The 24,188-nt window shown below is 42.5% G+C and overlaps 2 protein-coding genes across 3 annotated transcripts; both read left to right on the plus strand.

Moving 5' to 3' along the window:
* Positions 1-18: 18 nt before the first annotated feature.
* pspc1 (paraspeckle component 1) lies at positions 19-8,550 on the plus strand. Its single transcript, XM_029143059.3, has 10 exons — positions 19-523; positions 1,215-1,364; positions 1,446-1,597; positions 1,781-1,876; positions 2,017-2,213; positions 2,353-2,437; positions 2,572-2,677; positions 5,336-5,393; positions 7,136-7,272; positions 7,636-8,550. Exons 1-10 carry the CDS (start codon positions 140-142, stop codon positions 7,879-7,881), a joined length of 1,611 nt encoding a protein of 536 aa, XP_028998892.1. The 5' UTR covers positions 19-139; the 3' UTR covers positions 7,882-8,550.
* A 1,411-nt stretch (positions 8,551-9,961) lies between these two features.
* LOC114851303 (rho GTPase-activating protein 20-like) lies at positions 9,962-24,156 on the plus strand. 2 transcript variants are annotated; one of them, XM_029143057.3, is made up of 17 exons: positions 9,962-12,407; positions 12,619-12,729; positions 14,636-14,721; positions 15,720-15,893; positions 16,020-16,169; positions 16,592-16,633; positions 16,716-16,800; positions 16,951-17,028; positions 17,866-17,932; positions 18,323-18,511; positions 18,584-18,756; positions 18,873-19,037; positions 19,458-19,570; positions 19,661-19,853; positions 20,497-20,611; positions 20,880-21,733; positions 21,807-24,156. In XM_029143057.3, the coding sequence occupies exons 2-17, from the start codon at positions 12,652-12,654 to the stop codon at positions 22,563-22,565; spliced, it is 3,321 nt and encodes a 1,106-aa protein (XP_028998890.1). In that variant the 5' UTR covers positions 9,962-12,407; positions 12,619-12,651; the 3' UTR covers positions 22,566-24,156. The 2 variants fall into 2 exon arrangements, with proteins under 2 accessions (XP_028998890.1, XP_028998891.1); XM_029143058.3 differs by having other exon boundaries at positions 9,962-12,729; positions 20,901-21,733.
* The last annotated feature ends 32 nt before the right edge of the window (positions 24,157-24,188 follow it).

The raw sequence follows: 24,188 nt of genomic DNA on the forward strand, positions 1-24,188 counted from the left end.
CCCTGCTCGTGCTCAGCTCGTCAGCTGCGCGGGCATCTGTCGCCATCTTTGAAATCTGGGGTTTTGCTGCCGTTCCACCGAGCGCTCCAACGGTTCGGTTCTGCGTTAGGTAGCGGCACGACATACGGTTCGTCCGAGCATGGCGGCCCGGAACGCACAGCCAACGACCACGCAGAGCAGCAGCTCCCCGCAGCCGGTGAAGCCCAGGACGGACTGCGGGGCCGCGGAGCAGGCACCGGCGGACAAAGACAGCCCAGTGCCGCCGCAGCAGCAGCAGTCCCCCGCCGCCGAGCCGGCGGACGGGGCCGCGGAGGAGAGCGCGGAAGGCCCGATGGAGATGACTTTAAACATGATGAGCTTCCGCAAGCCCGGGGAGAAGACGTTCACGCAGCGCTGCCGGCTGTTCGTGGGGAACCTCCCGGCGGACATCTCGGAGGAGGAGTTCAAAAACATGTTCGCCAAGTACGGGAAGTGTAGCGAGGTGTTCGTCAACAGAGACCGGGGCTTCGGCTTCATACGACTGGTACGTGGCGAGCGTCGCACAGCTCGGTCCAAAAGCGTCGCGTCCGGTGCTGTACCGACGTCTGAGCGCTCCTGAATGACGGCTGTGTGTCAAATGAAAGCTAACGAGCTAACTGTGCTAGCAGCAACCGAGCACAAGGTGCAGACGGACGCGTGTTCGCTAATAGGGCGAGAAAGATGCGCCAAAACACTGGCGCTGTTGCGTGTTTTTGTAATTTAATTTATCTGTAGAAACGGGAAAGACTCTTTTGCATTGGTTTGCTGGACATTAGGGACATGGTAGAGCGAGAGTGCCCAGACTTAGTGGGCTCATTAGGAGAGTCGGCTGTTGTTGTTGTTTGTCCCCCTGGGCTCCATAGAGGAGGCGAGGGGGACGTGCGTTTAAATCAACGCTCCCTGTGTGGGACACAAGGAGCTGAGAACCTTCAGCATCTTATGTGCAAGGAGCTCTACCACAGGCCATTCATTCCAACTATTAAGACTATGACTGGAGCATATTATACTGTAGCCTGCGGTGGCTGTCAGACTTCACATCCACACAACAGCCACCTGCACTGACCTAAATATACTCATTTTTCTGCATCTGAATAATGTTCATGCCTCTATTAATGTCTTAAAACGAGCCATAATGTATATCACGGGTGTAAAACAGCACTTTCGTGTTAACCTCTTCTCATCACTTTATTCTATAGGAAACCCGGACCCTGGCAGAGATCGCTAAAGCCGAACTAGATGGGACTATGGTGAACAATCGACCAATCAGGATCCGCTTTGCTACACACGGTGCTGCGCTCACTATTCGAAACCTGCTGCCTGCAGTAACAAATGAACTGCTAGAACAGGTACACAAGAGTGGGCATGTTTGTTGCATCTGCCGATTGTTTACGCACAATTTTTAATCTGACACCGCTGTGTATCCGAAGGCCTTTTCTCAGTTTGGACCAGTGGAACGGTCTATTGTTGTGACAGATGACCGCGGTCGCCCTACTGGGAGAGGCATTGTAGAGTTTGCAAACAAAGCGTCTGCACGTAAAGCCCTGGAGCGTTGTACTGAAGGAGCCCTGCTGCTGACCACGTACGTTTGGCAGAGAGTTAACACTGAGAATGTTTTGGGAGTGGGAGTGTATTAGTTATACATTTCTTACTTATATACAAAATTATGACCCAGCAAAGAAGCCTTTCACAAATCACAAACTCTTTTTATACAGTTTACCTCTGTCAGAGATGTTTTATTGAAGTGTTTTCTTCTGTTGTTTAGCACACCTTGTCCAGCAATTGTGGACCCTTCAGAGCACTTTGATAATGAAGATGGTCTGCCTGAAAAATTGCTGCAGAAGACACCAAAGTACTACAGGTAATTTACAAGGTGCATACATCCAAGAATAGAATTGGTTTCTTTTACATCCGTACTATTTTTATGTCATACTCCTTGTCCTTTCCTTGTTAAGCTGCTGGACCTGTGGTTCACTTTGTTTGTTGTTTATTTCCCCACAGGGAGCGAGAGCAGCCAACTCGTTTTGCTCAGCCGGGAACGTTTGAGTTTGAATATGCATCTCGCTGGAAAGCTCTTGACGAGATGGAAAAGCAGCAGAGAGAACAGGTGGACAGGAACATTAAAGAGGCCAAAGAAAAACTGGAGGCTGAGTTGGAGTCAGCCAAACATGAGCATCAGCTCATGTTAATGAGACAAGGTAGGCCAGCCAATGTTGTATCATATATGCCTTTATACCTTAACATCTTTAGATGTGAAAATTATCTGAAGAGCAAAGGATTGTACTTTGTTTTTGTCCATGCCTTCTTACTGATGTTGGAATCCTTGTCTTTTTCCAGACCTAATGAGACGTCAGGAGGAACTGAGGAGACTGGAGGAGCTTCGTAACCAGGAGCTGCAGAGACGAAAGCAGATAGAAATGAGGTCTGTTTTCTCTTTCACCAGATGCCAATATACCTATGATCGGCAAAACATATACACCGGATGTGTGAAAATGAGAAGGATTCTTATGTAGCTGAAGAGGCATTCAATTAGTTTGGCTGCTTTTCTGTCTGTAGGCACGAGGAGGAGAGAAGAAGGAGAGAGGAGGAGATGATAAGACACAGAGAGCAGGAGCACATGAGGCGCCAACCAGACGGATTCAAACCAAACTACGTGGACAATGTGAGTATAGCTGGAACACATGCATACAGTCAAAGACCCAAAAGCAGCATAGTCCCAACAATGTGAACTATTTTATAACTATATAAATGTGTGGATACATTTGCCACAAGACCACATTTACTAAATGCCAATAACGCACACAACCTTGCATTAATGTGATTGATTACCTACATAGAAAGTAAGAGATGGTGAACTAAACTATAGAATGAAGAAGGATTTGTAGCAATTAATTTTTTGATGGAGAGGAGGTGTTTTGTGGTCTGTGATACAGAGCAGTTGTTCTCAGTTTCTGGTGATTATACAGTAGTTTTTTATTTTCCAAGTCATTTTAGAGCAGCTTTAAAACATTTGTACAAATGGTTGTTGTATTTTTTTTTCCAAACATGACTAATATCACGTTCAGTTCTATAGTACTAAAGCTCTGAGACTTAACTTTTGGATACATGATTAAGAATTTGACAATGATGTTGAGTTCTAGTCTGAAGCGCTTTGTTTGCAGGAACAACGTTTTAGGAAAAGGACAGTAAAGGTGGCTAACAAGAGTGACCTGTATGGAAGATTTTGGTGTTTAGCATCATGCTGGGCATTTTTAAGTACTCAATAATAGTTAATGCATGAATGGCTAATTTCATTGATCAGTACTTGGTATAAGAAACAGCAGCTTTACCTATATAACATCACAGCAGGCTTGTTTGCATTCGTTGAGCTCAGTTTTCAAGGTCATTTTAATATGTCCATTAATTCTTGTAGAATAATTAATAACTAATATTTTAAAAAAATGACATCATAGTGCAACGTTTGTATATAACCCTGAGGAGCCGCTAGAGTGTTGTCTGTATGTATTACAAAGTGCTCTGATTTAGTTGGTCACTCGTTTTGTACGTACAGCTGCTGTACTTTGCTTATGTGAGAGTTGACTCAATTAAATTCACTTCATTGTGCGAATATTTTCAAAATAAGTTGTCCAGCATTTTTAAGGGGCTGCACATGTCATAAGTATTACAATATGATTCCCTGTATGTAGTTTTCTTTCTAACCACTAAGTATTCTTATTAGCCATGTTCCACTTGAAATCTATTGTAGTTTGCTGGGACAATAGTTTTTGAAGACAGAAGCTCCTCCAAGCCCTCACCCTGTTCCTTGCTGCCATCTAGTGCATACATTTGCTCAAGTAATTACAGATTTATAGCTGACCTACACAGAGGTTAAGAGACAAACTCACTCCTGTTACTTCTCATTATATAATTGCGATTTCTGAAATATAATGGGTAAGTATAAAAGGGGTATTTACAGTATTTGCAATACTAATGTGATTCCCTCTCACTAGTGATTGATCGTGATAGAGTAATATCTACAGCTGCAATAATACCTGATACTTTCAGCCTTTCATGTTTTAGGTCATTATTTTAGGTCTTGCCAGTTTCACGAAGTTGTGTCTTATTCATACTTTCTGAAGATAAAGGATTCCTGTAATAACATAAATTCTAATCCAGCTAAATCCAGCTCAGAGACATTATAACTATATATGATATTTAATAATCTTGATTGATTTGTTCAGGTGTGTGTGGGGGATTTCAGCATGAGACTGCTGTGTGTCATATATATTATATATTTGGTACATGTGTGTGAATACAGTATAATTATGAGAGAATGTGAAACATGTGTGAATGAACATCTGTATTTTTTAAGTGTTTAGCTCCTGACACACCAAGCTGACAAAGTGAATAGACAGTAAACTGAGTCTGAACTGGTCTAGATATGACCTTTTAATGTGAGAATCGATGTGTGAGCACAGCAGGTACCTGTCTGGAGAAATAACAATAGTGTGGTTGTTCCACTAGATAAAACAATTACATTAACGATTTCTGGCCACATTTTTCTCCATTGCCAGATTATAAACCTAAAACGTGATTTCCAATCGTCCAAGTAGATTAGCTTTGAAGTGCTTCTAACAAAATAAGTCACATTTCCACTATTCAGAGACTCTGGAGAGATTCAGCCACACTGCATGTGTGTGTGCTTACAGCAGTCGTTTGTGTTGTGCAAATTTTTTAGTTGTGCTTAAATTCCTGTGTCTACAAAACAGTTAGTGGACATGTGGTATAGAATCATAGTTAAACTAAGCTTGTGTGGATGTACATAGATGAACATTTATATTATTGTATATTGTAGTCTTCATACTAAAGCATGTTAATAGTAAGCAAATGATAACACATTGTGACATCCACAATGCCTGGTAGTGCACATTTGCTTTTGCATACTTGATTGTAGCACGTGTAGTGTAGGCTTTCCATAAGTACACAGCTGTCTTGAGTCAATTTGGTGTGTCAGTGACTTTATTGAATGCAATAATCTCAAACTTATTTGAGTACGGCCTGGTTTATCTACTATAAGTAAATGTATATGTACAAAGAAAATAAGTAGTAACCAATTTTATGTAGTTTATTATGTGTTTGCACATTTCCATTTCACTTAATTTGATGCACTGATTAAATAGAGACAAGACTTGTTAAAGTTGATCGTTTAGACCACCTATTTTTTTTTTTTTTTCATGGGGCCATTTTTAGTTTCGCTCTGAGTGTCGTTCTGTACACTTTCCGCTGAGGACCTGTATTCAACGAGAGTTTTGTTTTCAAGAGTCTTCTTCACTTCTTGCAGAGAGAACAGGAAATGAGAGTGGGTGAACTGGGCCCTCGTGGAGCCAATAATATGGGAGGTACGGGCATGATTGTGTGATGCAAAAACAAATGAAGGATGAATGACTTATAAGTGGCTGAATGTAATTCTTTTATTTGTCACGCATCCCAAGAGAGTCCCTTCCAACCAGATGAATTCTCAGTAGCTGTAAAAGGAAGCTGTGGCATGTGTTGGCACCGTTTTTGGGGACTCTCTTGGGATGTTGTGCGGTAGAGAAGACTCGACTATAAGATCTGTGTACTAACAGAACATACAGGTTACTGAGCAGGGGTTGTTCTTGTGAGGTTTTATAGTTTAAGAAGTGTTTGGTCTCTGAGCTCTCATCCTGATTTTTATGCAGAACTAAAATGATAGCTTTATTTTATAGGGGCAAAGGGTGTGATGATTTTAATGATATTAAAATAGGTGACATGAATAGCTATCTTTGCCTTGACTCAATGGCATTGATCTGCAGAGAACAGGATCAGAGGCTGGAGACCAAGATCAGTTACTATTATACTGAGCTGTGGAGTACATCAAAACTCTTTGTGAGAGAAGATTATACCTCAGGGTTGCACATCACCTTCCTAGAACAACCTACAAGGTTTTTACTACATGTGTTTGAAGTGTGATATATGACAAGTAGGTAATATTTTGACTTTTTTCATCTTAGTTTCTTTTAAGTATCTAAGTTTTTTTTGACTGCCTGTGTGCGTGCGTGCCTGCGTGTGTGTGTGCTCTCATAAGGATATACAGTGACTTCAGAAGAGTGTTTATTTATATGTATATGGTACATGGTATCACACAGTTATGTATGCACCAGTCCACTGAATTTCATATAGTCGTGTTACTGTTCCTTTACTTTTCCAGTACACATACATACTTGCACTTTTCTAGCAGGTTTGTTGCTTACTACTAGATAAAATTAATGTAGTCCAAGTAGCTTTTGACATTTTTCATAGCAAACTTACTACAGTAGTAGATTTTTATGAAAGAAAAAACACTTTATTGGCACACTTTGCCAGAAGCATCTGACGGGAAAAAAAACCCAAATTTATATTAAATTCAGATTTTTGTAAATTTGTATTTACATTGTAACATAACGAACATTTATTTCTATACAGAGTATGATTTATAACATTAAGGTGATGTGCAATCAAATTTATTTGTAGAAAAAAAAAAGGGTAACGACTTTAATTTTAGGTGAGTTCAGATAAAGTTACGACTCTCCTAATATGATTGTGCATTCTGCTATGTGTCTGTCCTTTTTTATATTTTCTGTTTTGATCCCTCTTGTAACGTGATACTACAGCCTGCATTAACGTTGGTTTTTGGTTATGAACAATATGTTTTCCGATTGAGCAACACTTTGATGCTCCACGTCAAACTGAGTATATAAGGAAACATAAATGTATATTATATACATTCAAATATTTAAAATTCAAACAATTTTGATCTTCTGTCAAATAGCAAATTAGAAACAGTCTGCACCACCATTCTCACCTCATTCATTAATCATTTGTTATTCATTGTAAATATCACACCTACTAACAAACAACAGGGTTTTAGACATACTGTATAGTTTGTCTTGTCTAGCACACATCAGTATTTAGTAAATTTTTGGAGGAGAACATGCGGATTTGGTTCATGTCCACATAATTCAGCTCTTGACTAAAAGCCAATGTTAATTTCATTCTACATTTCATTCTAAGAGGTCATTGAGGACAGTTGTAGCTCTCAGGTTCTATCGTTCTTACTGGGGGTCCACTGTTTTGCGTATAGATGGCTATAACCAGGCCTCTGCAGGGCCCGGTGGTAACCAGGGTCAAATGATGGGCATGAGTGGAAGGGGAGGAGCCATTGGCCCAGAGGGAACTGCAAATATGGGCACGCCCTTGATGTCAGAGAATGGAGCCATGGTAATGTATCCAGAATTATCAATGCTCAATTGGCACGTTACATCCCTACAAATTTAAAAAAACTATGTTAATTTTCTTATAATAAAAGCCCATTTGGTTACTTTTGAACATTACTTGTAGTCAGGAGGTTTGTAGTAAAACGTACACAGCAAATGCTTTTTGAAATATTTGTTTTAAACAACTTGAACATTTTTTCTTAAAAACTAATAGTCTTATTCCTCTCTCTCCTTTTGTCCACTGGATTTACTCTTCTCCCTTTTTACTTTCGAACAACGACATTTGGATCAACCAAACCCGTGCGACTTCCGAACACGCTCACATGCCTCACATAATTTTTATCACAATGCATACATCAACCTACAGCGAAGCGATAGATACCCGCAGGGTGCATCAGTGGGGGGCAGACCAGAAACTGAGTCACCAAAGCAGCAGCAACAGCAGCAACAACAACAGCAACAGCAACAACAACAGCAACAGCAACAACAACAGCAACAGCAACAGGAACAACAGCCGCTGGGGCCCCAAGTTGGAGCAGCTCCAGGATTTGGCAGGGGGAGCCCAGTAGGGGGAGTCTTTGATGGGCCAAATAACAAGCGTCGCAGATACTAATGTGATTTTTAAGAATCTCTGTTACTCCCTCAAGTTTCTCTGTTTTTACACGGACGTGCACGTTGACCCACTATCCTGACTCTGATTTGGATGTGTTTCCTGGAAATGAACTGGCACTTTTGTTCTCAGTTTAGTTATTATTTCTTGTACCGTAAGTTGTTATTAAAAGGCTCTACAGGCATCTGCATAGCTAATAGGAGGGGGGTCCTTTGCTAATGTTGCTAATGTCTTTCATAGCTTTGGCTGTTGGCGTTCTGAACATCCTGCATTTACCTTTGCTACAGGAATGAATCAGACTTTATCCCAGTTAGAGCCAAAACAATATTTCTTACCTCACGACAAGGCTGTGATTTCCTAAAAGATGCTAGTCATTGTATGTTATGTTTTCTTTCCATATTTTACAACAAAAGTACAGAAAACACTGGGCATAAATGTGTATAAATAGGTACATAGCTGTTTTTCTTTTTGATTTTTTGAAAATTCAGAGGCTTCCTGTGAATTAAATTGTTAATGGCCACTTTGTTAATGGTTTTATAAAATGCCTTAGTTTGTAGAATTTCTTCCTGGCTGCAGTTGATTGTGGTTCCCTATTGAAACATAAGTGGATGTTTCTTCAGGATCAGTGCATTCTGTATTCAATGGTCAATAGAAATAAATCATTTGTAGGAAGTCTTTTAAAGATGTTGTTTTTTTTCCTATATTTGCCATAAAAAATGTGTTCCTGCAAATATCCCCCATCCCCACCTGCCTCCAGTATACCATAGTCGTATATTTCCTGATTGGACACATTTTTAAAGTAGATGTAGTAACAACACAATTAAAAAAATTGTTTTGTTCTCTTGTGTGTACGTTACAAATTGAGCTTAAATAGTGTACGATAAATACCTTTATTAATCACTGTAGATGGAAACGAGTGTTTTTCCCAATGGGTTCCGTCTAAATCACACATGGAAAAACAAAAACACTGCAAGTAATTATCTCCTGTGTACTAAAGCTTGTACTTCTACTTCAAGTGTTGTTTGTGTAGAGTGCACGAGGTACAAGGTTGTGTGTGAGTGTACACTTTTTGTTTGAGTGGTTGATAAAGGCTCTTCATTTTACTGTTTCACAGCCTGAGCTGTTTGTTATAACCTCACCTGGTTTCATCAAAGCTAAAGAACTTTTTTTGTAACAGGTAAACACATTTGATCTTTTCCACTTTGTCTTCAGACACACAAAGCTATGACTGAGCTTTGTCTCTGTGTCTCTGCCTTCCACTTGCATTTAAGTCATTCCTTTAGTGAGTTTAAAATAATTGAGTTTCTCTAACTGCAGTCAGTGTAAAGGTGTTCAACCAGTCAAGTAAAGATACATGGCTTGTTGAGAGTGGGTCTTCATGCTTTCCATTTGACCTCAACCACAGGCCATTGTACAAGATACACTATGGCTGTGGTCTGTCAATAGTACATACAGCCATGTACATGTCCATGTGTGCAGTACAAAAAAATAATAGTGAGTCCTAACAGCGAGTAAAAGAAGAACTTTCTTTGCGGTTTGCTTTTAGTTTATAGGTTAGTTGAAGGAAAACGGGTGGGAGGGTGCTAGCAGCAGCTCTGAAGTTTGTTCTAATAAAGTAAGAGTAGGATTTATGGGTTTTGCAGCTGAATTACTGGCTGATGCAAGAATGATTTATGTAAGGAGTCAAATGTACAGTAGGTTACTGAAAGCGACAACAAAAGGATTAGACTCTTTAGATCTGGACCTAAAGCAGGTGCTCTTGGGGGAAGTATGCATGTGGTTAACATAGTTTGGATTACATGACTTTAAAGCATGTTGCCTTTCTCCTCTCATGTAGTTCTTCATAAAAATATCTATTACTACAGTTGGGCAAGGCCAGATTACTGTTTTGGTAATATGGTCAGTGTTAAAATAGATTATTTAAGTCTTCAGTTTGCTGGTTTCTGTTGTCTTTTTTGTTTATCACACTGTAGTACCTTGTTAAAAGGTGCTTTAACCTTCTTTGACACATAACATATTAGTTCTAAATTGTTTTCTTTTTTTGATCTTGTAGGTCTTGTCTGTGTGCTGATGCCAACGCTGTGGACAGGTAGGTAAATGTTCTCACACACACAACACCGCTGGTAAGTAGATCAATTAAATGCATTTGTTTTGAGATTTAGAAGTTTAGCGAAAGTGAGCTCCTCAGGGAGGTCATCACACAGAAACACACTGATGCGGGTAATCAGATGTGAACCGTTTGGAATAAAGTAAAAATGAGCAAATGTTTCATTTTATTTAGTATTTGTTGGTGATATTTTATCTAAACTCTGCTTCAGTATCACTTCGTACCCCAGTATAACACAACGACATTCTCATAGTAACCTAATTTTCAGTTTAATAAAATTTATTACACAGATCAAGTATTATTTTGACGTCATCTCGCATGTTTTTGCAGGTTTTCAACCTTGTTCAAAAATGTAATTCTTTAGTAGCAATGACAAACAGATATCGTGAATGTTTAGCTTTTTTTTTGTCTACACATAAAACTAATTTATGTTTTGTTAAATGTGGTTGCACAGGGATCTTTATGTTAAATAAAGGAGTTTCTTAAAACCACTGTGCTGTTGATGCCTCTTATTTGACCCTCTGTTCTAACACTATTGATGAGTCACAGTTTGATCTAAAATGGGTAAAAACATTATTTTTATTATTGGCCAATGCTTTATGTTTTCATTATTGATACAATATGTGAATTATTTACTCTTCAGCACTGATTTTCAGTTTTGTCAAGATAAATGTGGCAGCACCAGGAAATGACAAAGTGTTAATATTTGGCATGATTTTAATATTTATATGCAAACATAAGGGATGGTGATTTAGGAGATATTATGAAATCCATGAATTTTTGAGTTTTTTTGTCAAGTCATCTTTATACACTAAAAACCCTGAGTCAAAACTGATCCAGTGCAGTTTTAATGTGGCACCTTTAGGATTCTTTAAGAAAAGTCCAGGAGCAAAAGGTTGAATTTACTGTAATTGCTTAAAGGGCCCTCATCCAGTTCTTTATTTTTTGTCTTTGCCCATAACATTGGTATACTACAGTATATGTGATAGTGTTGTGTTGCTGCTGTGCCGATTCAACGCTGGGTCAGGTTATCCTAGGTTTAATGGCATAGATAGGGTTTGCTGGTTCTTTATTAAAACAAAAACAAATGTTTTGTTTTGATTATATACAGTGGGGGGAAAAACTTTATAGTCACAAATAAATTCTTTAAAATTCAGACAATTTGATTTTCTGTTTTTTTTTTTCCTCTTATAGTTGAGGTATACCTATGATGAAGGCCTCTCTCATCTTTTTAAGTGGGAGCACTTGGTGGCTGACTAAATCCTTTTTTGCCCCACAAAGTTTAAGTCAACTGGACTTCTTCTTTTCAGTAGAAACATGTCACCGCCAATCCAGGTGGCCCACCGATGTATATGTCAGGATGACTTGCAGTGTGAGATGATGGGGCATCACTGTTTGACCTTTTGCTACCACTTCGACACATTCACAGCAAACCGGTGGAAGTTTAAAGATGGAGGAAGTGTGGGTTGGGAGCCAGCAAAGGAGGTGATGCGCTGCTTTTCTCTGCCATGCCCAAGGCTGTTCATTATCAACACGAGGGAAGGTAATCATTGAAGTGATCCACTTTTAACAGGGTTGATGGTGGCCGATTTGGGGAATGAATTCTCACTGTGTCTGTCTTCACTTCCTGTCCTCGTTCTTCTTTAGCCCAGTTTGTGGCCCACTTCTGATTCTAGAAGAACAATCGATTTTGGGGTAAAAGTAATTTTAGAATTGTGCTAAATTCCACAGCTGCTTTGAAAATCTTTAATTTACATTTCTTTCTTCTAAAACAATGTTGAATGTTATGTACGTTACAACTAGATTCCATATGTCACAGTTACTCTAGTCAGTGGGTCAACTGTTTTCAGAGACACAATAATTTGTCTTAAACTGGTGGAGAGTCAGGGCCTGCTGACCATTAATATTATAAACTTAAAGCCAGAACCAGAAAATGTTTTTGTTTTGGTTTTATTTTGGGTTTTTTGTGACAGTATGTGTTAATGTCAATAATAAAATTAGTAAATTCATATCTTTTCTGTCTTAATATTACCACAATCTGATTGTAGTCGTACTAATCATAAAAATTAAAAGAATAAGGTCATGAGCATTTGTTTAAATATGGCTGCTTCATTGTGAAATACTGGAGACCCCCTCAGGCTCCTTAAACATTCACAAAAACCCCCAAATGTCTCAAAAGGTTTCCTAAAGTAAATGTTTTTCTTGCCCAATAATCTCACATTTCTCATTGTTTGCTTTGAGCTAAATCTGATTGTCTGCTGAATGAATGGAGCCATTTGGTTAAATATAGTTCAGCCCTATTTTCTGCAGGGTGCTGGCGACGCCTCCGTACAGTGCGTAAAGACGCATTAAGAAGTGGCACAGCAGCTGATAATCCAGACAGGAGGTGCTTTCGGTTCGAGCACAGCCTTTCAGTGAAGAGGTAAAGAGGGAAGGAGCTGTGGGACCGGCCCCGCTTGCTGTCTCACTTGCTTCACTTGCTAAACTCTCCTCTACTTTGCTCCTCACAAACCCACTTTTGTGCCCAAGTGTTTTGAGCGACTTCCAACAAGTTTGTGTTGAGATGGTCTCCGTCTGTCCGAGACGGAGTCTGTTAATGGGATTTCTCTGTGCTCTGCATCACCCGAGGGCAGCTGGACGGTGAGCCAAGAGTGTCTGGAGGCTGGATGGACAACATGTCCCCACAGCAGCAGCAGGACAGCCTCGGCGGCGGCGGCGGCGGCGGGCAGCAGGACAACAAACGGGTATGTTGGATCTGCGCTGCTACGCATGAATGGATCCACTTTGTCCTCTTAGTGTGTGATTAGAGAAGATGTCATAATGTGCCTATTTCATTCAACTGTGCTGACAGAAAAAGTGCAACTGTTATTTTCGGTAGCTCCTGATATGAATGGGTGCATTGTAAACCCAGGGTGTTGTGGTCAAACGGTGAAATGTCTGGTGGGTTATGCACCACAGATGGGCTCCTCGAGTAGAACTAAAAATAGTGGAGGAACTGGAGCCATTAAACATACTGTAAATTAACTACATGCTTCATATGCCTAAAAACCTTAATAATAGTAATAATTCACCAGTTACTGGTGATTAACATTTAATGACTGAATTCAAATCGAGTTAGCAGTTTACTCTGTCACGCACTCACCTGTAGAACACTTTATTTTTACCAAAGTCTTGTCAAATCACATTCGTACTCTAAACAATAAATTAAATTGGATTTGTATAATATTACAAATGCTAGGCAACATACCATAGTTGTAGCTAATATAATTTTCCTTTATTGAACGCAAATATCTTATCTTCAAATAAATAAAAAAGTCACAAAAATATTTAGAATCATTTAGTTTAAATTTAACATTGATCAACTATTTCTGGAACCAGTTATAAAATCAAGCCTCCATCTGGTACAGTATCACCATCAGTAAATGGAGTGTGTTGTTATGCCCCTGTCCCGTCTTACACACAGGCTGTGGAGCATAACCCAAAAGATAAGTATCAACCTTTAGCACATTTTTACATCTGTGACCACTCATCTTTCTTGTTTTTAATTATTTTCTACTGCTGTGAGCTACACTTCCAGTATTTCCCTTGTTTAATGCAGAGAGCCCAGATGAGGTTTATGTGCATGTCTAACATGCTGAATACAGTCTGACCTTCATATGTTCTTTCAATTAAATGTCAATGGCTCGTCTTAAACCACTTTTGCCATCAAGTCAACACTTCGATCTACTGTTTCCCAGCAGGAGATTTGATGATTTCCACGTTAGCGTTTGTATTTTTAGGACTAAAAGGTGACATTGTAATATTGTGGCTAAAGTGTAAGGAATGTTTCACCAGCGTGTGACCCTGCTAAATCAACGATGTTACATTGTGAAATGACAAAAATGTGTGGACGTGCAGGGCTGGTTGTTGAGGTCCACTGATCTTCTCTCACTACGGGCCCTTGTTTTACACTGAAGCCTTCTGAGGACTAATGTCCAGATTATAGCGTCTCGGCCCTGATATGTTACAGACTCGTTTCCCAGACAGAGAACTGGGACCTCTGGGGTTTTATCTATTTGATGACCTTCCCACCAGTGTCATCTGTACTTTCCCTATTGGAGCCTTGATAAATCACTATATGATGATCAACTGATTAATGAGTAAAAAACAATTTTTATTAAAGAACTGCTGTGCGATGATTGCTTCTTATCTGGATTCACATGCTAAGATCTTTCTGTATATATACCATATTTAATATAGTCACATAACTTTATTAAATCAATGTGCAGTCATGATTATACTGTCTGATACAACAATGATACAAAATTAACATATGACTCGTACACTTGTTGAAATGTGGATTGTCCAGGCCTGTGTGGTTAAATAAGACATGGAAAAATGATCTATGTATGTCAAGATATAAATTACTTTTTGAAATGCTTCTAAAATTCATTAGAGTAGAGAGAGAGAGTCTTGATGAAGTGCCTTTTAGTCTCCAACAAGACAATAAACTGCACTGCTCCTAATAATAATAATAAAAGAGTACTAACTAGATGAGACACTAGTGCAGAAAACAACTTTCTGCAGGCATAAATGTTAGAGCTGTTTGTTCATAAAACTGCTTAAAAACATTCAATCATCTCATTCACCATCTCCTCCTCATTGTTTTAGCGGATGAAGTCTCAGAGTTATCGGCGTCAGTCTGCTCCGTCTATGGTCATCACCAAGGCCCTCACCAGGTCCAAGACTCTGTCCAGGTACTGAAAACTACTTCTAGTGACGTGCCACTGCTACCAATTAGGGGTTTTTAGTGCATTAAATAGCATATAATATATTATAATAATATAATAATTCTTAGACCTGTGTGGCCAGTGTGCCCCAACAGCCGAGTCTATTATTTACTACCACCACAGGTCTTACACTGAGGTCAGGCCCCTGTGAGGAAACCCCCCCTCGCCCCTCTGTCACTCTCTCACACACGTCGCATACACAGAGTGAGGCGTTGAATCCACAGGGATAGATAATCCCTCTGTAACCAGGCGTATCCGAGGATCAGGCAGCTATTAATAGTGTTTAGTCTTTGAACATATGGAGCGAGAAAGTGAAGAAGAAATAGCCTCATTAAAAAGCTCCTTCAGACGGGGGTCACCAGCTGTATAATACTCATTAAGCACAGGCCCCACACCGCTGCCAGGGTGTTCACACGCTCTAGTGTGGACTTAGTTAAAGCTGTTCTCATGGCGTGACCGTTGTTAGCTCTTGGCCAGGTCTACAGGTGTAGTGACCTTTGCGAGTGTTGTCGTCTCTGGAATGTGTTAATTGATGATGTTCAGAAATGAACGGGGATGTTCTTAAAAGGAGATTGATCCAGTGGTCACACTAAGCCTGGCTAACAATTGATTTTACAAGATTTGTGGTATTTGGTGCCATAATTTTATATCATTTCATTTTATACTGATGTTTAATATTTTATATTTGTCAAAGTATTGCATTGTAGACGTGTTGGACCAAACAGAAGAATGCTGAGAATGAGGTCATGTCTGCTGGTCTCACTAACCCCTCATGCTGAACAGAGACCAAAATAATCGATGAATCACCACATGTCTCCAATATAAGAAGCCTGGAAACTTGATTCTGTATTTTCACAGGCCAGGAGACATGTGTATGCAAAACATGCTGTCCTGTTTTCTTGCCATTGAAGGATATTTTATTTAGTAAAATAAAATTCCAGTGATTTGGTTTGTTTTTATTTAAGGGAGACGCTCTTCGTTCCAGCGAGTCCAGAGACCTGCTCATTGGTCCAGTCGTTCCTGACCGGCTCGGACCGCTCATTCCTCCTCCACGTTCACGCTCAGTTGAAGACGGGGATGCAGACCCAGTACAGACACCTGTTCCTGTTCAATGACACACTGGTGGTCGCCAAAGCCAAGTAAGCACAGTGGTTTGTGTTTTTATCAGCGCGGGAGCATTTTGACTGCTCTCGTCACCCCTCACCGGTCAAAGGCGTTGATGCCTGGGTCCACGGGTAAGATGAGTGTCCCTCCTGAACCCACAGGTCAGCCAACCACTTCAAGCTGAAGGCCCAGGTGCGCATGTGTGAGATGTGGACGGCGAGCTGCATGGAGGAGGTGTGTGAAGGAAGCACCAGCCCTGAGAGGAGCTTCGTCATGGGCTGGCCCACCTGCAACTGTGTCGCTGTGTTCAGGTAACGCATCAAAAGCTCAACTTCTGTACAACTACAATCTAGCTACAATCTGTATATGAATCAGCTGCAGCTCAGCAAGAAAAATCATCAGTTGAACCTTAAATATTTGCATGAATCAAGGATACCAGAGTTGATTCACCATTACCCACATCATCTGTAAATAATGGCTGATCCTCTATGTCACAGCAACTCCATCTTTTTACTCTGTCTAGAAAATAAAAGAAACGATTTAAATCCTCTGGTAATCCTTTAAAACCTCTTTAAAACTTAAACACCTGCTAACCCCATAAAATACACTAAAGCCAAGGAAAGTATGGGACATTGAAGTGTGTTCTCGGTTGCTGTGTTGGGGCGTTTATTCTGAATGATTGTGGTGAACACACACTGTGTTTTCATGCTGTTTCTGTCAACGCTCCCTTTAGCTCAGTGGAACACAAGGACAAGTGGCTGTCTGTACTCAAAAGGTAAACTCAACACACGCTCTTAAATGTCGCCTGTGCGAGACAGAAAGCTTTGTCACACGCTGATTTCCTTGGCGCCCTGCAGCCAGATAAAAGAAGAGAAGGAGAAGGAAGAGCCTAAAACCATCCCCCTCAGAGTGTATGGGAAGGGGATCAACACCTTTGCTGTCGTGAGTGTCCTACATCTGCAGCGTTAGTTTGTACTGTTAACCATACAGAGCCATCTTTACTGACAGATCTAGTCTAAGAGGTGACTGGTTGGTGTGTATTTGTCTTAATAGTGTGTACATTGTGCCGTGTTCAACTTTTTGCTTGGTTAGACCAAGACGCTTCCTGTCAGCAACTCAGACTCAACCAATGAGGTGATCCGACTGGCCCTGCAGCAGTTCGGCATCATAGTGAGTAAAAAGTCCGCTTTAAAAGTTTATTTGTATAGTTTTTAGTAAATTATTCCATGTGTAATTCATGTTTATTCATTATTTTATGATGAATAGTTTATTAAGCTATTCATCAAAATGTGTTTTTTGCTGACTCCAGTTTACATATTTTCTAGTTGTCTACATATGTATTTTTACATTAACTAAAATATGATGGAAGATACAGAATAAATTATAAATTGAACCGTTGCCCCTGGAGTGGAGATTCAAAAGTCTAAATCGTTATTTGAAGCTTTCAGTTCAGTTTATTTATCACATTAACCGGTGATGGGCAGTATTGTGGGACAAATGGAGAAGCCTGTGTTAAACCATGAACCTTCCTAAATACCTAAATACAAAACTCATCCCAACAAATAATTCAGTTTCTAGACAGAAAATCAGAAAATCACAATAGACATAGTGTACACATATTAGTAACACAAACTAATTATAACAAGCCAAATGTGATGACATTTTAGTACCAGTCAGCTACAATATCTGTCCTGACAATTGGAAAATGCAGATGTTATTAAGAGAAGAATGAGAATTATACAAACAGTGAGTTTAATAAATAATATACAGACAGTAGTGTAATTGTGAGGCAGCCCGTAAAAACACAGTGATGTCATGTGATTATGTATTTGAAGTTCAGCTCAGGCTGGAGGCAGGTCAACACTCCCAAACACGGACGAACAAAGAGCAGTGTTGTCACAGACGCCCTGTTGTCTGTCGGCTTTCAAAGTAGTCCTCATGTAACCAAACATACGTTTTAAGCCTGACAGAAAGCTGCTCAAAAGTCTTGTTTTCTGTCATTTACAGGGCAACGTGAAAGATTTCCAGCTGTGGGTCATCTCCAAGAGGGACAACACTCCATACCCTCTAATAGGTCAGTGGGTGAGGGCCTGAGGACTCAGTCGGGACATCACCAGAACCTTGACTTTTCTTCCAGCACAAGCTGTGATTCATGTGTCTCACTAGAATTACACCCCTCTGTCAGTTTCTCTCAGGTGTAAAGGTTCAGGCCTTGACACTGGGGTGAGATGTTATTTTGGACACACTAGTCCCATTCATTCCCACAGAGGAGTGTTTAGCGAGAGGGATGTGTCCTGATTAATGGGATGGTACGATCCTGTGGCTGCAACACAGGTTCTTCAGGGTCTCAGTGTTTGTGGGTCACCTGGATCAGGTGCGGCCGGTCGCTCAAAGGTTCAGGAGGACCAGGCCTGGACACTGAGCTACATCACATCCAACCGCACCCCGTCTGTGTCTGTCTCAGGCCACGAGTTTCCCTTCAGCATCCAGATGAGTCACATGAGGCCCTCGGCGTCTCAGGGAGGCTGCAGGGACACGGCGGCCGCGGACAAGCAGAGGGCCACGCCGGTGGAGCAGCTGCAGGCGTACAAGCAGTGCCAGTTCATCCTGAGGCCACGGCCCAATGAGACGTTCCCGCAGCCCGTCTGTGCAGGTGAGACCATCCCCTGCCTCCTGTCAAATCAAACCTTTCTCAGTCTGAAGAGGCTGGCGTATGTCTCCTCAGAATTCTCCCAGAAGCCGTTCAAGCGGAGGCGGTCCCTCATCGCCTGGGCCTTCTGGCGAGGCTCCTCCTCCCACCTGAGCGACCTCTCCCTCGCCGGCACACCTGCCGGCTGCCTGTTCGGCCAGCCGCTCAGCGCCGTTTGTGTGGAGGGTGCTCTGCCTAAAGCAGTCATGGTGAGAGGATCCGCCGACACACGTCACAGTGATTTTGGTCTGCAAGCTGTTGAGTAGAAGAGGCAGTTCTTGAATTCCCGTGTGCAGTCACAAACCACGTGCTTCTCTCCCACCAGGACATGCTAGCGTTTCTTTACCACGAGGGTTCGTGGACGCGGGGGATCTTCCGACGGCCGGCGGGAGCCCGCGCCGTCAGGGAGCTGCGGGACTCCCTGGACGCAGGGGACGCCCAGCTTCCTCTGTCACGCGACCACGTCTTCATCATAGCCGGGGTCTTTAAGGTACATGTCTTTTGATTCATGCTACGCCTTTGTTAGCACCAGGGGTCTGCACAGTGGGAAATGACTCACCGCATCAGCAGGTTTCCCTGTAGGCGTGCTGTTCGTGTTTGTGTACGCAGTTACCTCATTGACCCATATCTGTGAGAACATATTTAATCCGCCATCATCCTGCTCAGCCTCAGTGTGCCATGCTACGCAGCTACATTAGCAGGACAAGCAGCTGGCTTGTTAATGTAATCTGGATTATAAACTTCATTATCTGGAGCGATAACAGAGCCTCTGTTAACAGTGTCGTGTCCTACATGACAAAGTTATGAATCCAATTCCCCTAATGATGAACAAATGTTGTACTATCTAATGTTATTCAAGCAGAGTCACTAAAAATAAACAATGACTGTGTATTTGCTGCTTCGCTTTCAGGACTTCGTGCGCAGCATCCCCGGCAGCCTGCTGTGCAGTGAGCTTCACGAGGAGTGGACAGACGTGCTGGAGGAAGGGGATGAGGAAGAGGAGCAGGTCCAGGACGTACGCAGGTAGCGAACGCTCATTTTGCTCAGGGTGAACGATGACAGAAGGAAGCGCGTTTTCATCCCACTCTTCTGTCCGTCTCTGTCTGTCTGGAGAATGATTTGTCGGTTGCCCAAGGACAACGTCCTGCTCCTGCGCTACATTCTGGCCATGCTGCACGGCGTCCAGGGCAACGCCCACGAGAACCAGATGACCAGTTTCAATCTGTCAGTGTGCATCGCTCCCAGCATCCTGTGGCCTCCTGGAGCTCCTGGTAGCCCCGAGGTGGAGGGCGAAGGAACCAAGAAGGTCAGACAAGAAGGACACAAACCCAACGCTTTCAGGAAGGAAACAGCAGCCAGCTTCAGTTCCCACTGTGGATCAGGCTAATCCAGACCTACAGTAGATACAGTTGGCTGCTGTAACTGCTGCTACAGCTATAACGCACTTTAGCGCTGACTGATGCAAAATATTTAAATAAATCTGTCTAAACCATCTCACAGTTCAGAAACAAAGAGAAGTTTGTTAGTTTTGTCAAACAGTAGTGACTCAGATTGGCTGTTCACCTCCTGACCCAGTTACTTCTGTTCTTCTCTGGCACGAGAAGAAATGGTTCCTTTTTACAGCTTAACTCCCACAAACACTGAGCTGCTGAACTGTCAGATTAATGTTATTTCTGTGTTTCATTCCTGTTAAATGGTGCATTGTGAAACCTCTAAACCAAAGGAACGTCACAAATCAGCTTTATTGAAGGGCAGAAGTGTTTAACTTGACTTTATAAGATGTAGATGGAGACAAAACAGACAGTGTCCAGTAGTGGTTTGTTCCAGTGTGTATGAAGCTTTGTATCACAAAGAGTTACAATACCTGTAACTGGCCTCCACAGTGTAATGACACTGTTTCTTTGAATACTACTTGTTACTAAGAATCAATTCTTTACGTCTTCATCAAGGTCTGTGAGCTGGTGAAGTTCATGATTGAACACTGTCAGCAGATTCTTGGAGAAGATCCCTCGTCTCTGTTTGGAGGACCACCGCAGAGACCCAACACAGAGGAGACGGCATCAGGTACAGAGACAATGGAAATACAACAAAAACAAAGCCAAGAGAATAACAGGTTCAGTATTTAGACAGAAAATCACAACTAAATAGAGAAATAAACATGGTTGGTCATCATCTAACCATGAGTTGCTATAGCAACAGGTGTTTTCCATCTATGTTCCCCACTGACTGTGGGTCTGGCTTCATGTAGTGTTTATTAAACTAGGCCATTAAATTAGAAATTTAGGAAATTAGGAACTTTAGTTTTCACAGTCTATTTGTTCTCTATTGTTAGATTGGATTTACCCTCTCACAGACTCATCATACGACAGTCTGGAGAACGAGCTGGACAACAGCAGCGGCGGCTCCCCCAGCGTGAGCAGCCGAAGGCCCCTTTGCCCCAAACCACTTCAAACCAGCCTGGATTCCATCCTCACATTAAGCGACTGCGACCAAGACGCTGACCCGGACGTGCACCACATGCAGCCCGAGAGTCTGCGTGGTCTGAAATCTCACCGACTTGGGAGAACCCGAGGCAGGAGGCCGAACCCTGACCCGGTGCTGGACTCTGTGTGCTTGGACGGTGGGCACACGCTGCGACGGCGCTCGGAGCCGGCGATAGCATACGTGGCCAAGTTTCGACCGTGTGTAGCAGCGAGAACCGATGATCGTACGAGTAAGGATGAAGAAGGTGAAGGCGACTTTGCAAAGACGTCCTGCAGCTACATCACCCATGCACAGTCCGGGGATCAGAGCTGGGGGCCTGGAGAGGAGTGTGGGCTGAACCTGAATAGTGGAGGGGCAGCGGTTTTGGAAGCCAGCTCCTCCAGCCTCTCCTCCACCCCCAACTCCCCTGCACTGACCACCTCCTCCCTGGACTCCCTCAGCAGTGACCAGACCTGGGTCACCAGACGGGGAACGCACCCAACCAAAGCACAGCTGGCCTCCTCTGGATCACTGTCCACCTCGGTCCCCTCTGCAGACCTGGGTCCGACTAATCCTAAAAGCTCTCCACCCAGAGAACCACTCACCTGGGGAACCTTAAAAAGCTGCAGGGGCCTCCACCCGAACTCTTGGCTGAAAAAAGACCGGAGACTGTCTCTAACCCACCAAGACAACCTGGACAAAGAGGACGAGGACAAGTCAGCGGTGAGTAAAATAAAAAACAATCAACAAACCATCTGTCCAATGTGAACATTGACCACTTGCTTCTTATAAACAGGGAGGACCAGCTGACAAGTTGCTCTCACTTGGACCAGAGAAAGGAAAAGCAGGTGACAGGGGAGGAGCTCAGCTGATGTCCAGCAGCCAGCCCAAACCCAAGCCGCCTGCCAGGCTCTGTAAGGATGCAGCAGGAGGGGGGAATGGAGCAGGGAGGGCTGTTCAGTGGCCTCACAAACCCCAGCAGCTTAAACATGACTCTTCCAGCCCACCGTCCCATCACCGCTCCACGGACAGCCTCCTGTTTCCCAGAACCCCATGGTTCCAGGCCTCAGACTCCCCAATGAGCGCCAGGCAGCTCAGTGCTGACGGCGGCGTCAGCAACCAGAGGGCTGCAGCTCAGAGTGAAGGCAGCGAGCCGAAGCAGTCTGGGTCCCACAAGCAGAGTGGGCCATCGCTCTCACTGTTCAAGCAATGCAGCGCAAAGCTCCACCAGCGCCGGGGGTCCGAACCTGCACGCCAGATTGTGGGCCAGGCCTCCACCTTTACCCGGGCCAGGCTGCCCAGCGATCCGGGGCTGAAGGTGTCCGAGGTGGACTCGCACGCAGGCACGGCCGAGGCGCGGTTCTGCCTGTCTCCTTGTGCCACCAAAGCAGTGAGGGAGTACTTCTCATCCCACCCGTGCAGTAGCCCCCAGAGCAGCCAGCAGGTGGCGCTCGCCCTGGTGGAGAGTCACAGGGAATGGCTGAAGAGATGCAGCAACCCCTCAGCGGAGCCCGACTTCGACCAGCTCCTGTTTGCTGAAGAATCCTACGTCTGAGAAGATGATGACATGCAGCAAAACCACATCACATTTAATGCAGACGTACACAACTAAACGATAACATCACAACCTTTTAAAAGGTTCTGTTCACATTTCATAGTTTTAGAAAAGTACAGCTTTCAAAGGGTTTTAAAGGTGTGAATAGTGGTGAGCATAAATGTGACTATATGTCTGATTAAGCCCCAAGACACTGAATTAAACAATTTAGTTTAATAGTTTTAATGACTTAAGTCAACCAATTCAAGATAAGTTTACCTATGGTTGGTTACCACTAAGAGTGTGACTTTACTTTTGTTGCTCTAGCTTTGTAGAATCAGATTTATTGGCTAAGTGTGTTTGCACACAATGTATAATTTGAGTTTCTGTCAAAGCTGGATTAACACTCTGTGTTGACCGATTTTCTACCTACATCAAGCCAAAGCTTAAACCTGCCAATTTAAAGTACAGACCTACACCTAAACACGGCACAGCTGCAACCTCTCCGCCACACTGGACAAAGAAGAACCGGCCTATGAGGAAGTACAGGCAACTTGATTGAGTAGAAACACACACACATTCCAGGAATATATGTAATTATAGCAAATTATTCTTCTGTTCTAGTATTATTATAGATTATAGTATTCTAGTACCACTCCATTAATGGTAGAAAACTGGAGCTCACTCATTGACTTGAGTTTCACATTCCAGTCGTGCCCTGTCCAACATGGCAGCGATGCTGATCCAGTGCTGTGTAGATAAACTACCTGCTATTGCCTTCTTCTCCTCGCGGTACTGCCCAGTCACACACTAGAGCACTGTAAAAATGGGGTTTTGTGACTTGTTTACATACTAATGAATGCATGTCTAAACAGATGACAAGCAGCGCTCAAATGGAACGTTTGAGAACTCGCTGTGATGCAACATTTTGAGTTTTTGCAATCATGAGCTAAAGCGTCGTTAGGTGGTCAAGGATTGTGCTCAAAATCCTTAAAAACATCAGTTAAAGAATTCTAGAGTAACTGTGAAATGGATTCATCAACCGGCACCTTCCCATTGAGATGAACACAGTACTGTATGTATCTAGGACCCGAAGCTGCAATAACTGGTATTTCCTGTACTCGGCCTGTAGAGTAAACACAGTGAAGGTACTCACTGTACAACTGCACCTTGCTCTACATTAACAGTAAGACGTACTTTCTACATAAGTGACTATAGGTTAGGTTCACAACTACTGCTTCCTGTCGCTTTCAGCAGCTTAATTTAACTGTTCTAAGTTACACACACTAAGTTCTATGCTGTGATGTCACTTCTAAGGTGAAAAAGGCTCTTTAAAACGTAGTGAACAGCTTTTCAGGTGCTTCCTCTCGTGTTCCTGTTTGTTCTGTGACAGAGTTAAACATGAGCGGCAGCACAAGTTGCAGCTATGATGCTCGTTTTCCATTGGTTGCCAATAACATCTGATGTTTCTATTATATGTAAATATGAACCCTGTGCTATGTTTTTAATGGTTATTCTTACACGGCTCTAAGCATTTTGTTATGTGATCATTTTCATACGCGTTAATAAGCTGTTTAACTCTGCTTTTGCAAATAAAGGATTGAATGTTTAATGCGCGCTGGTTGACGTTTGAAATCTAATTTG

Source organism: Betta splendens, chromosome 2 (assembly GCF_900634795.4).
Source record: "Betta splendens chromosome 2, fBetSpl5.4, whole genome shotgun sequence".
NCBI lineage: Eukaryota > Metazoa > Chordata > Actinopteri > Anabantiformes > Osphronemidae > Betta > Betta splendens.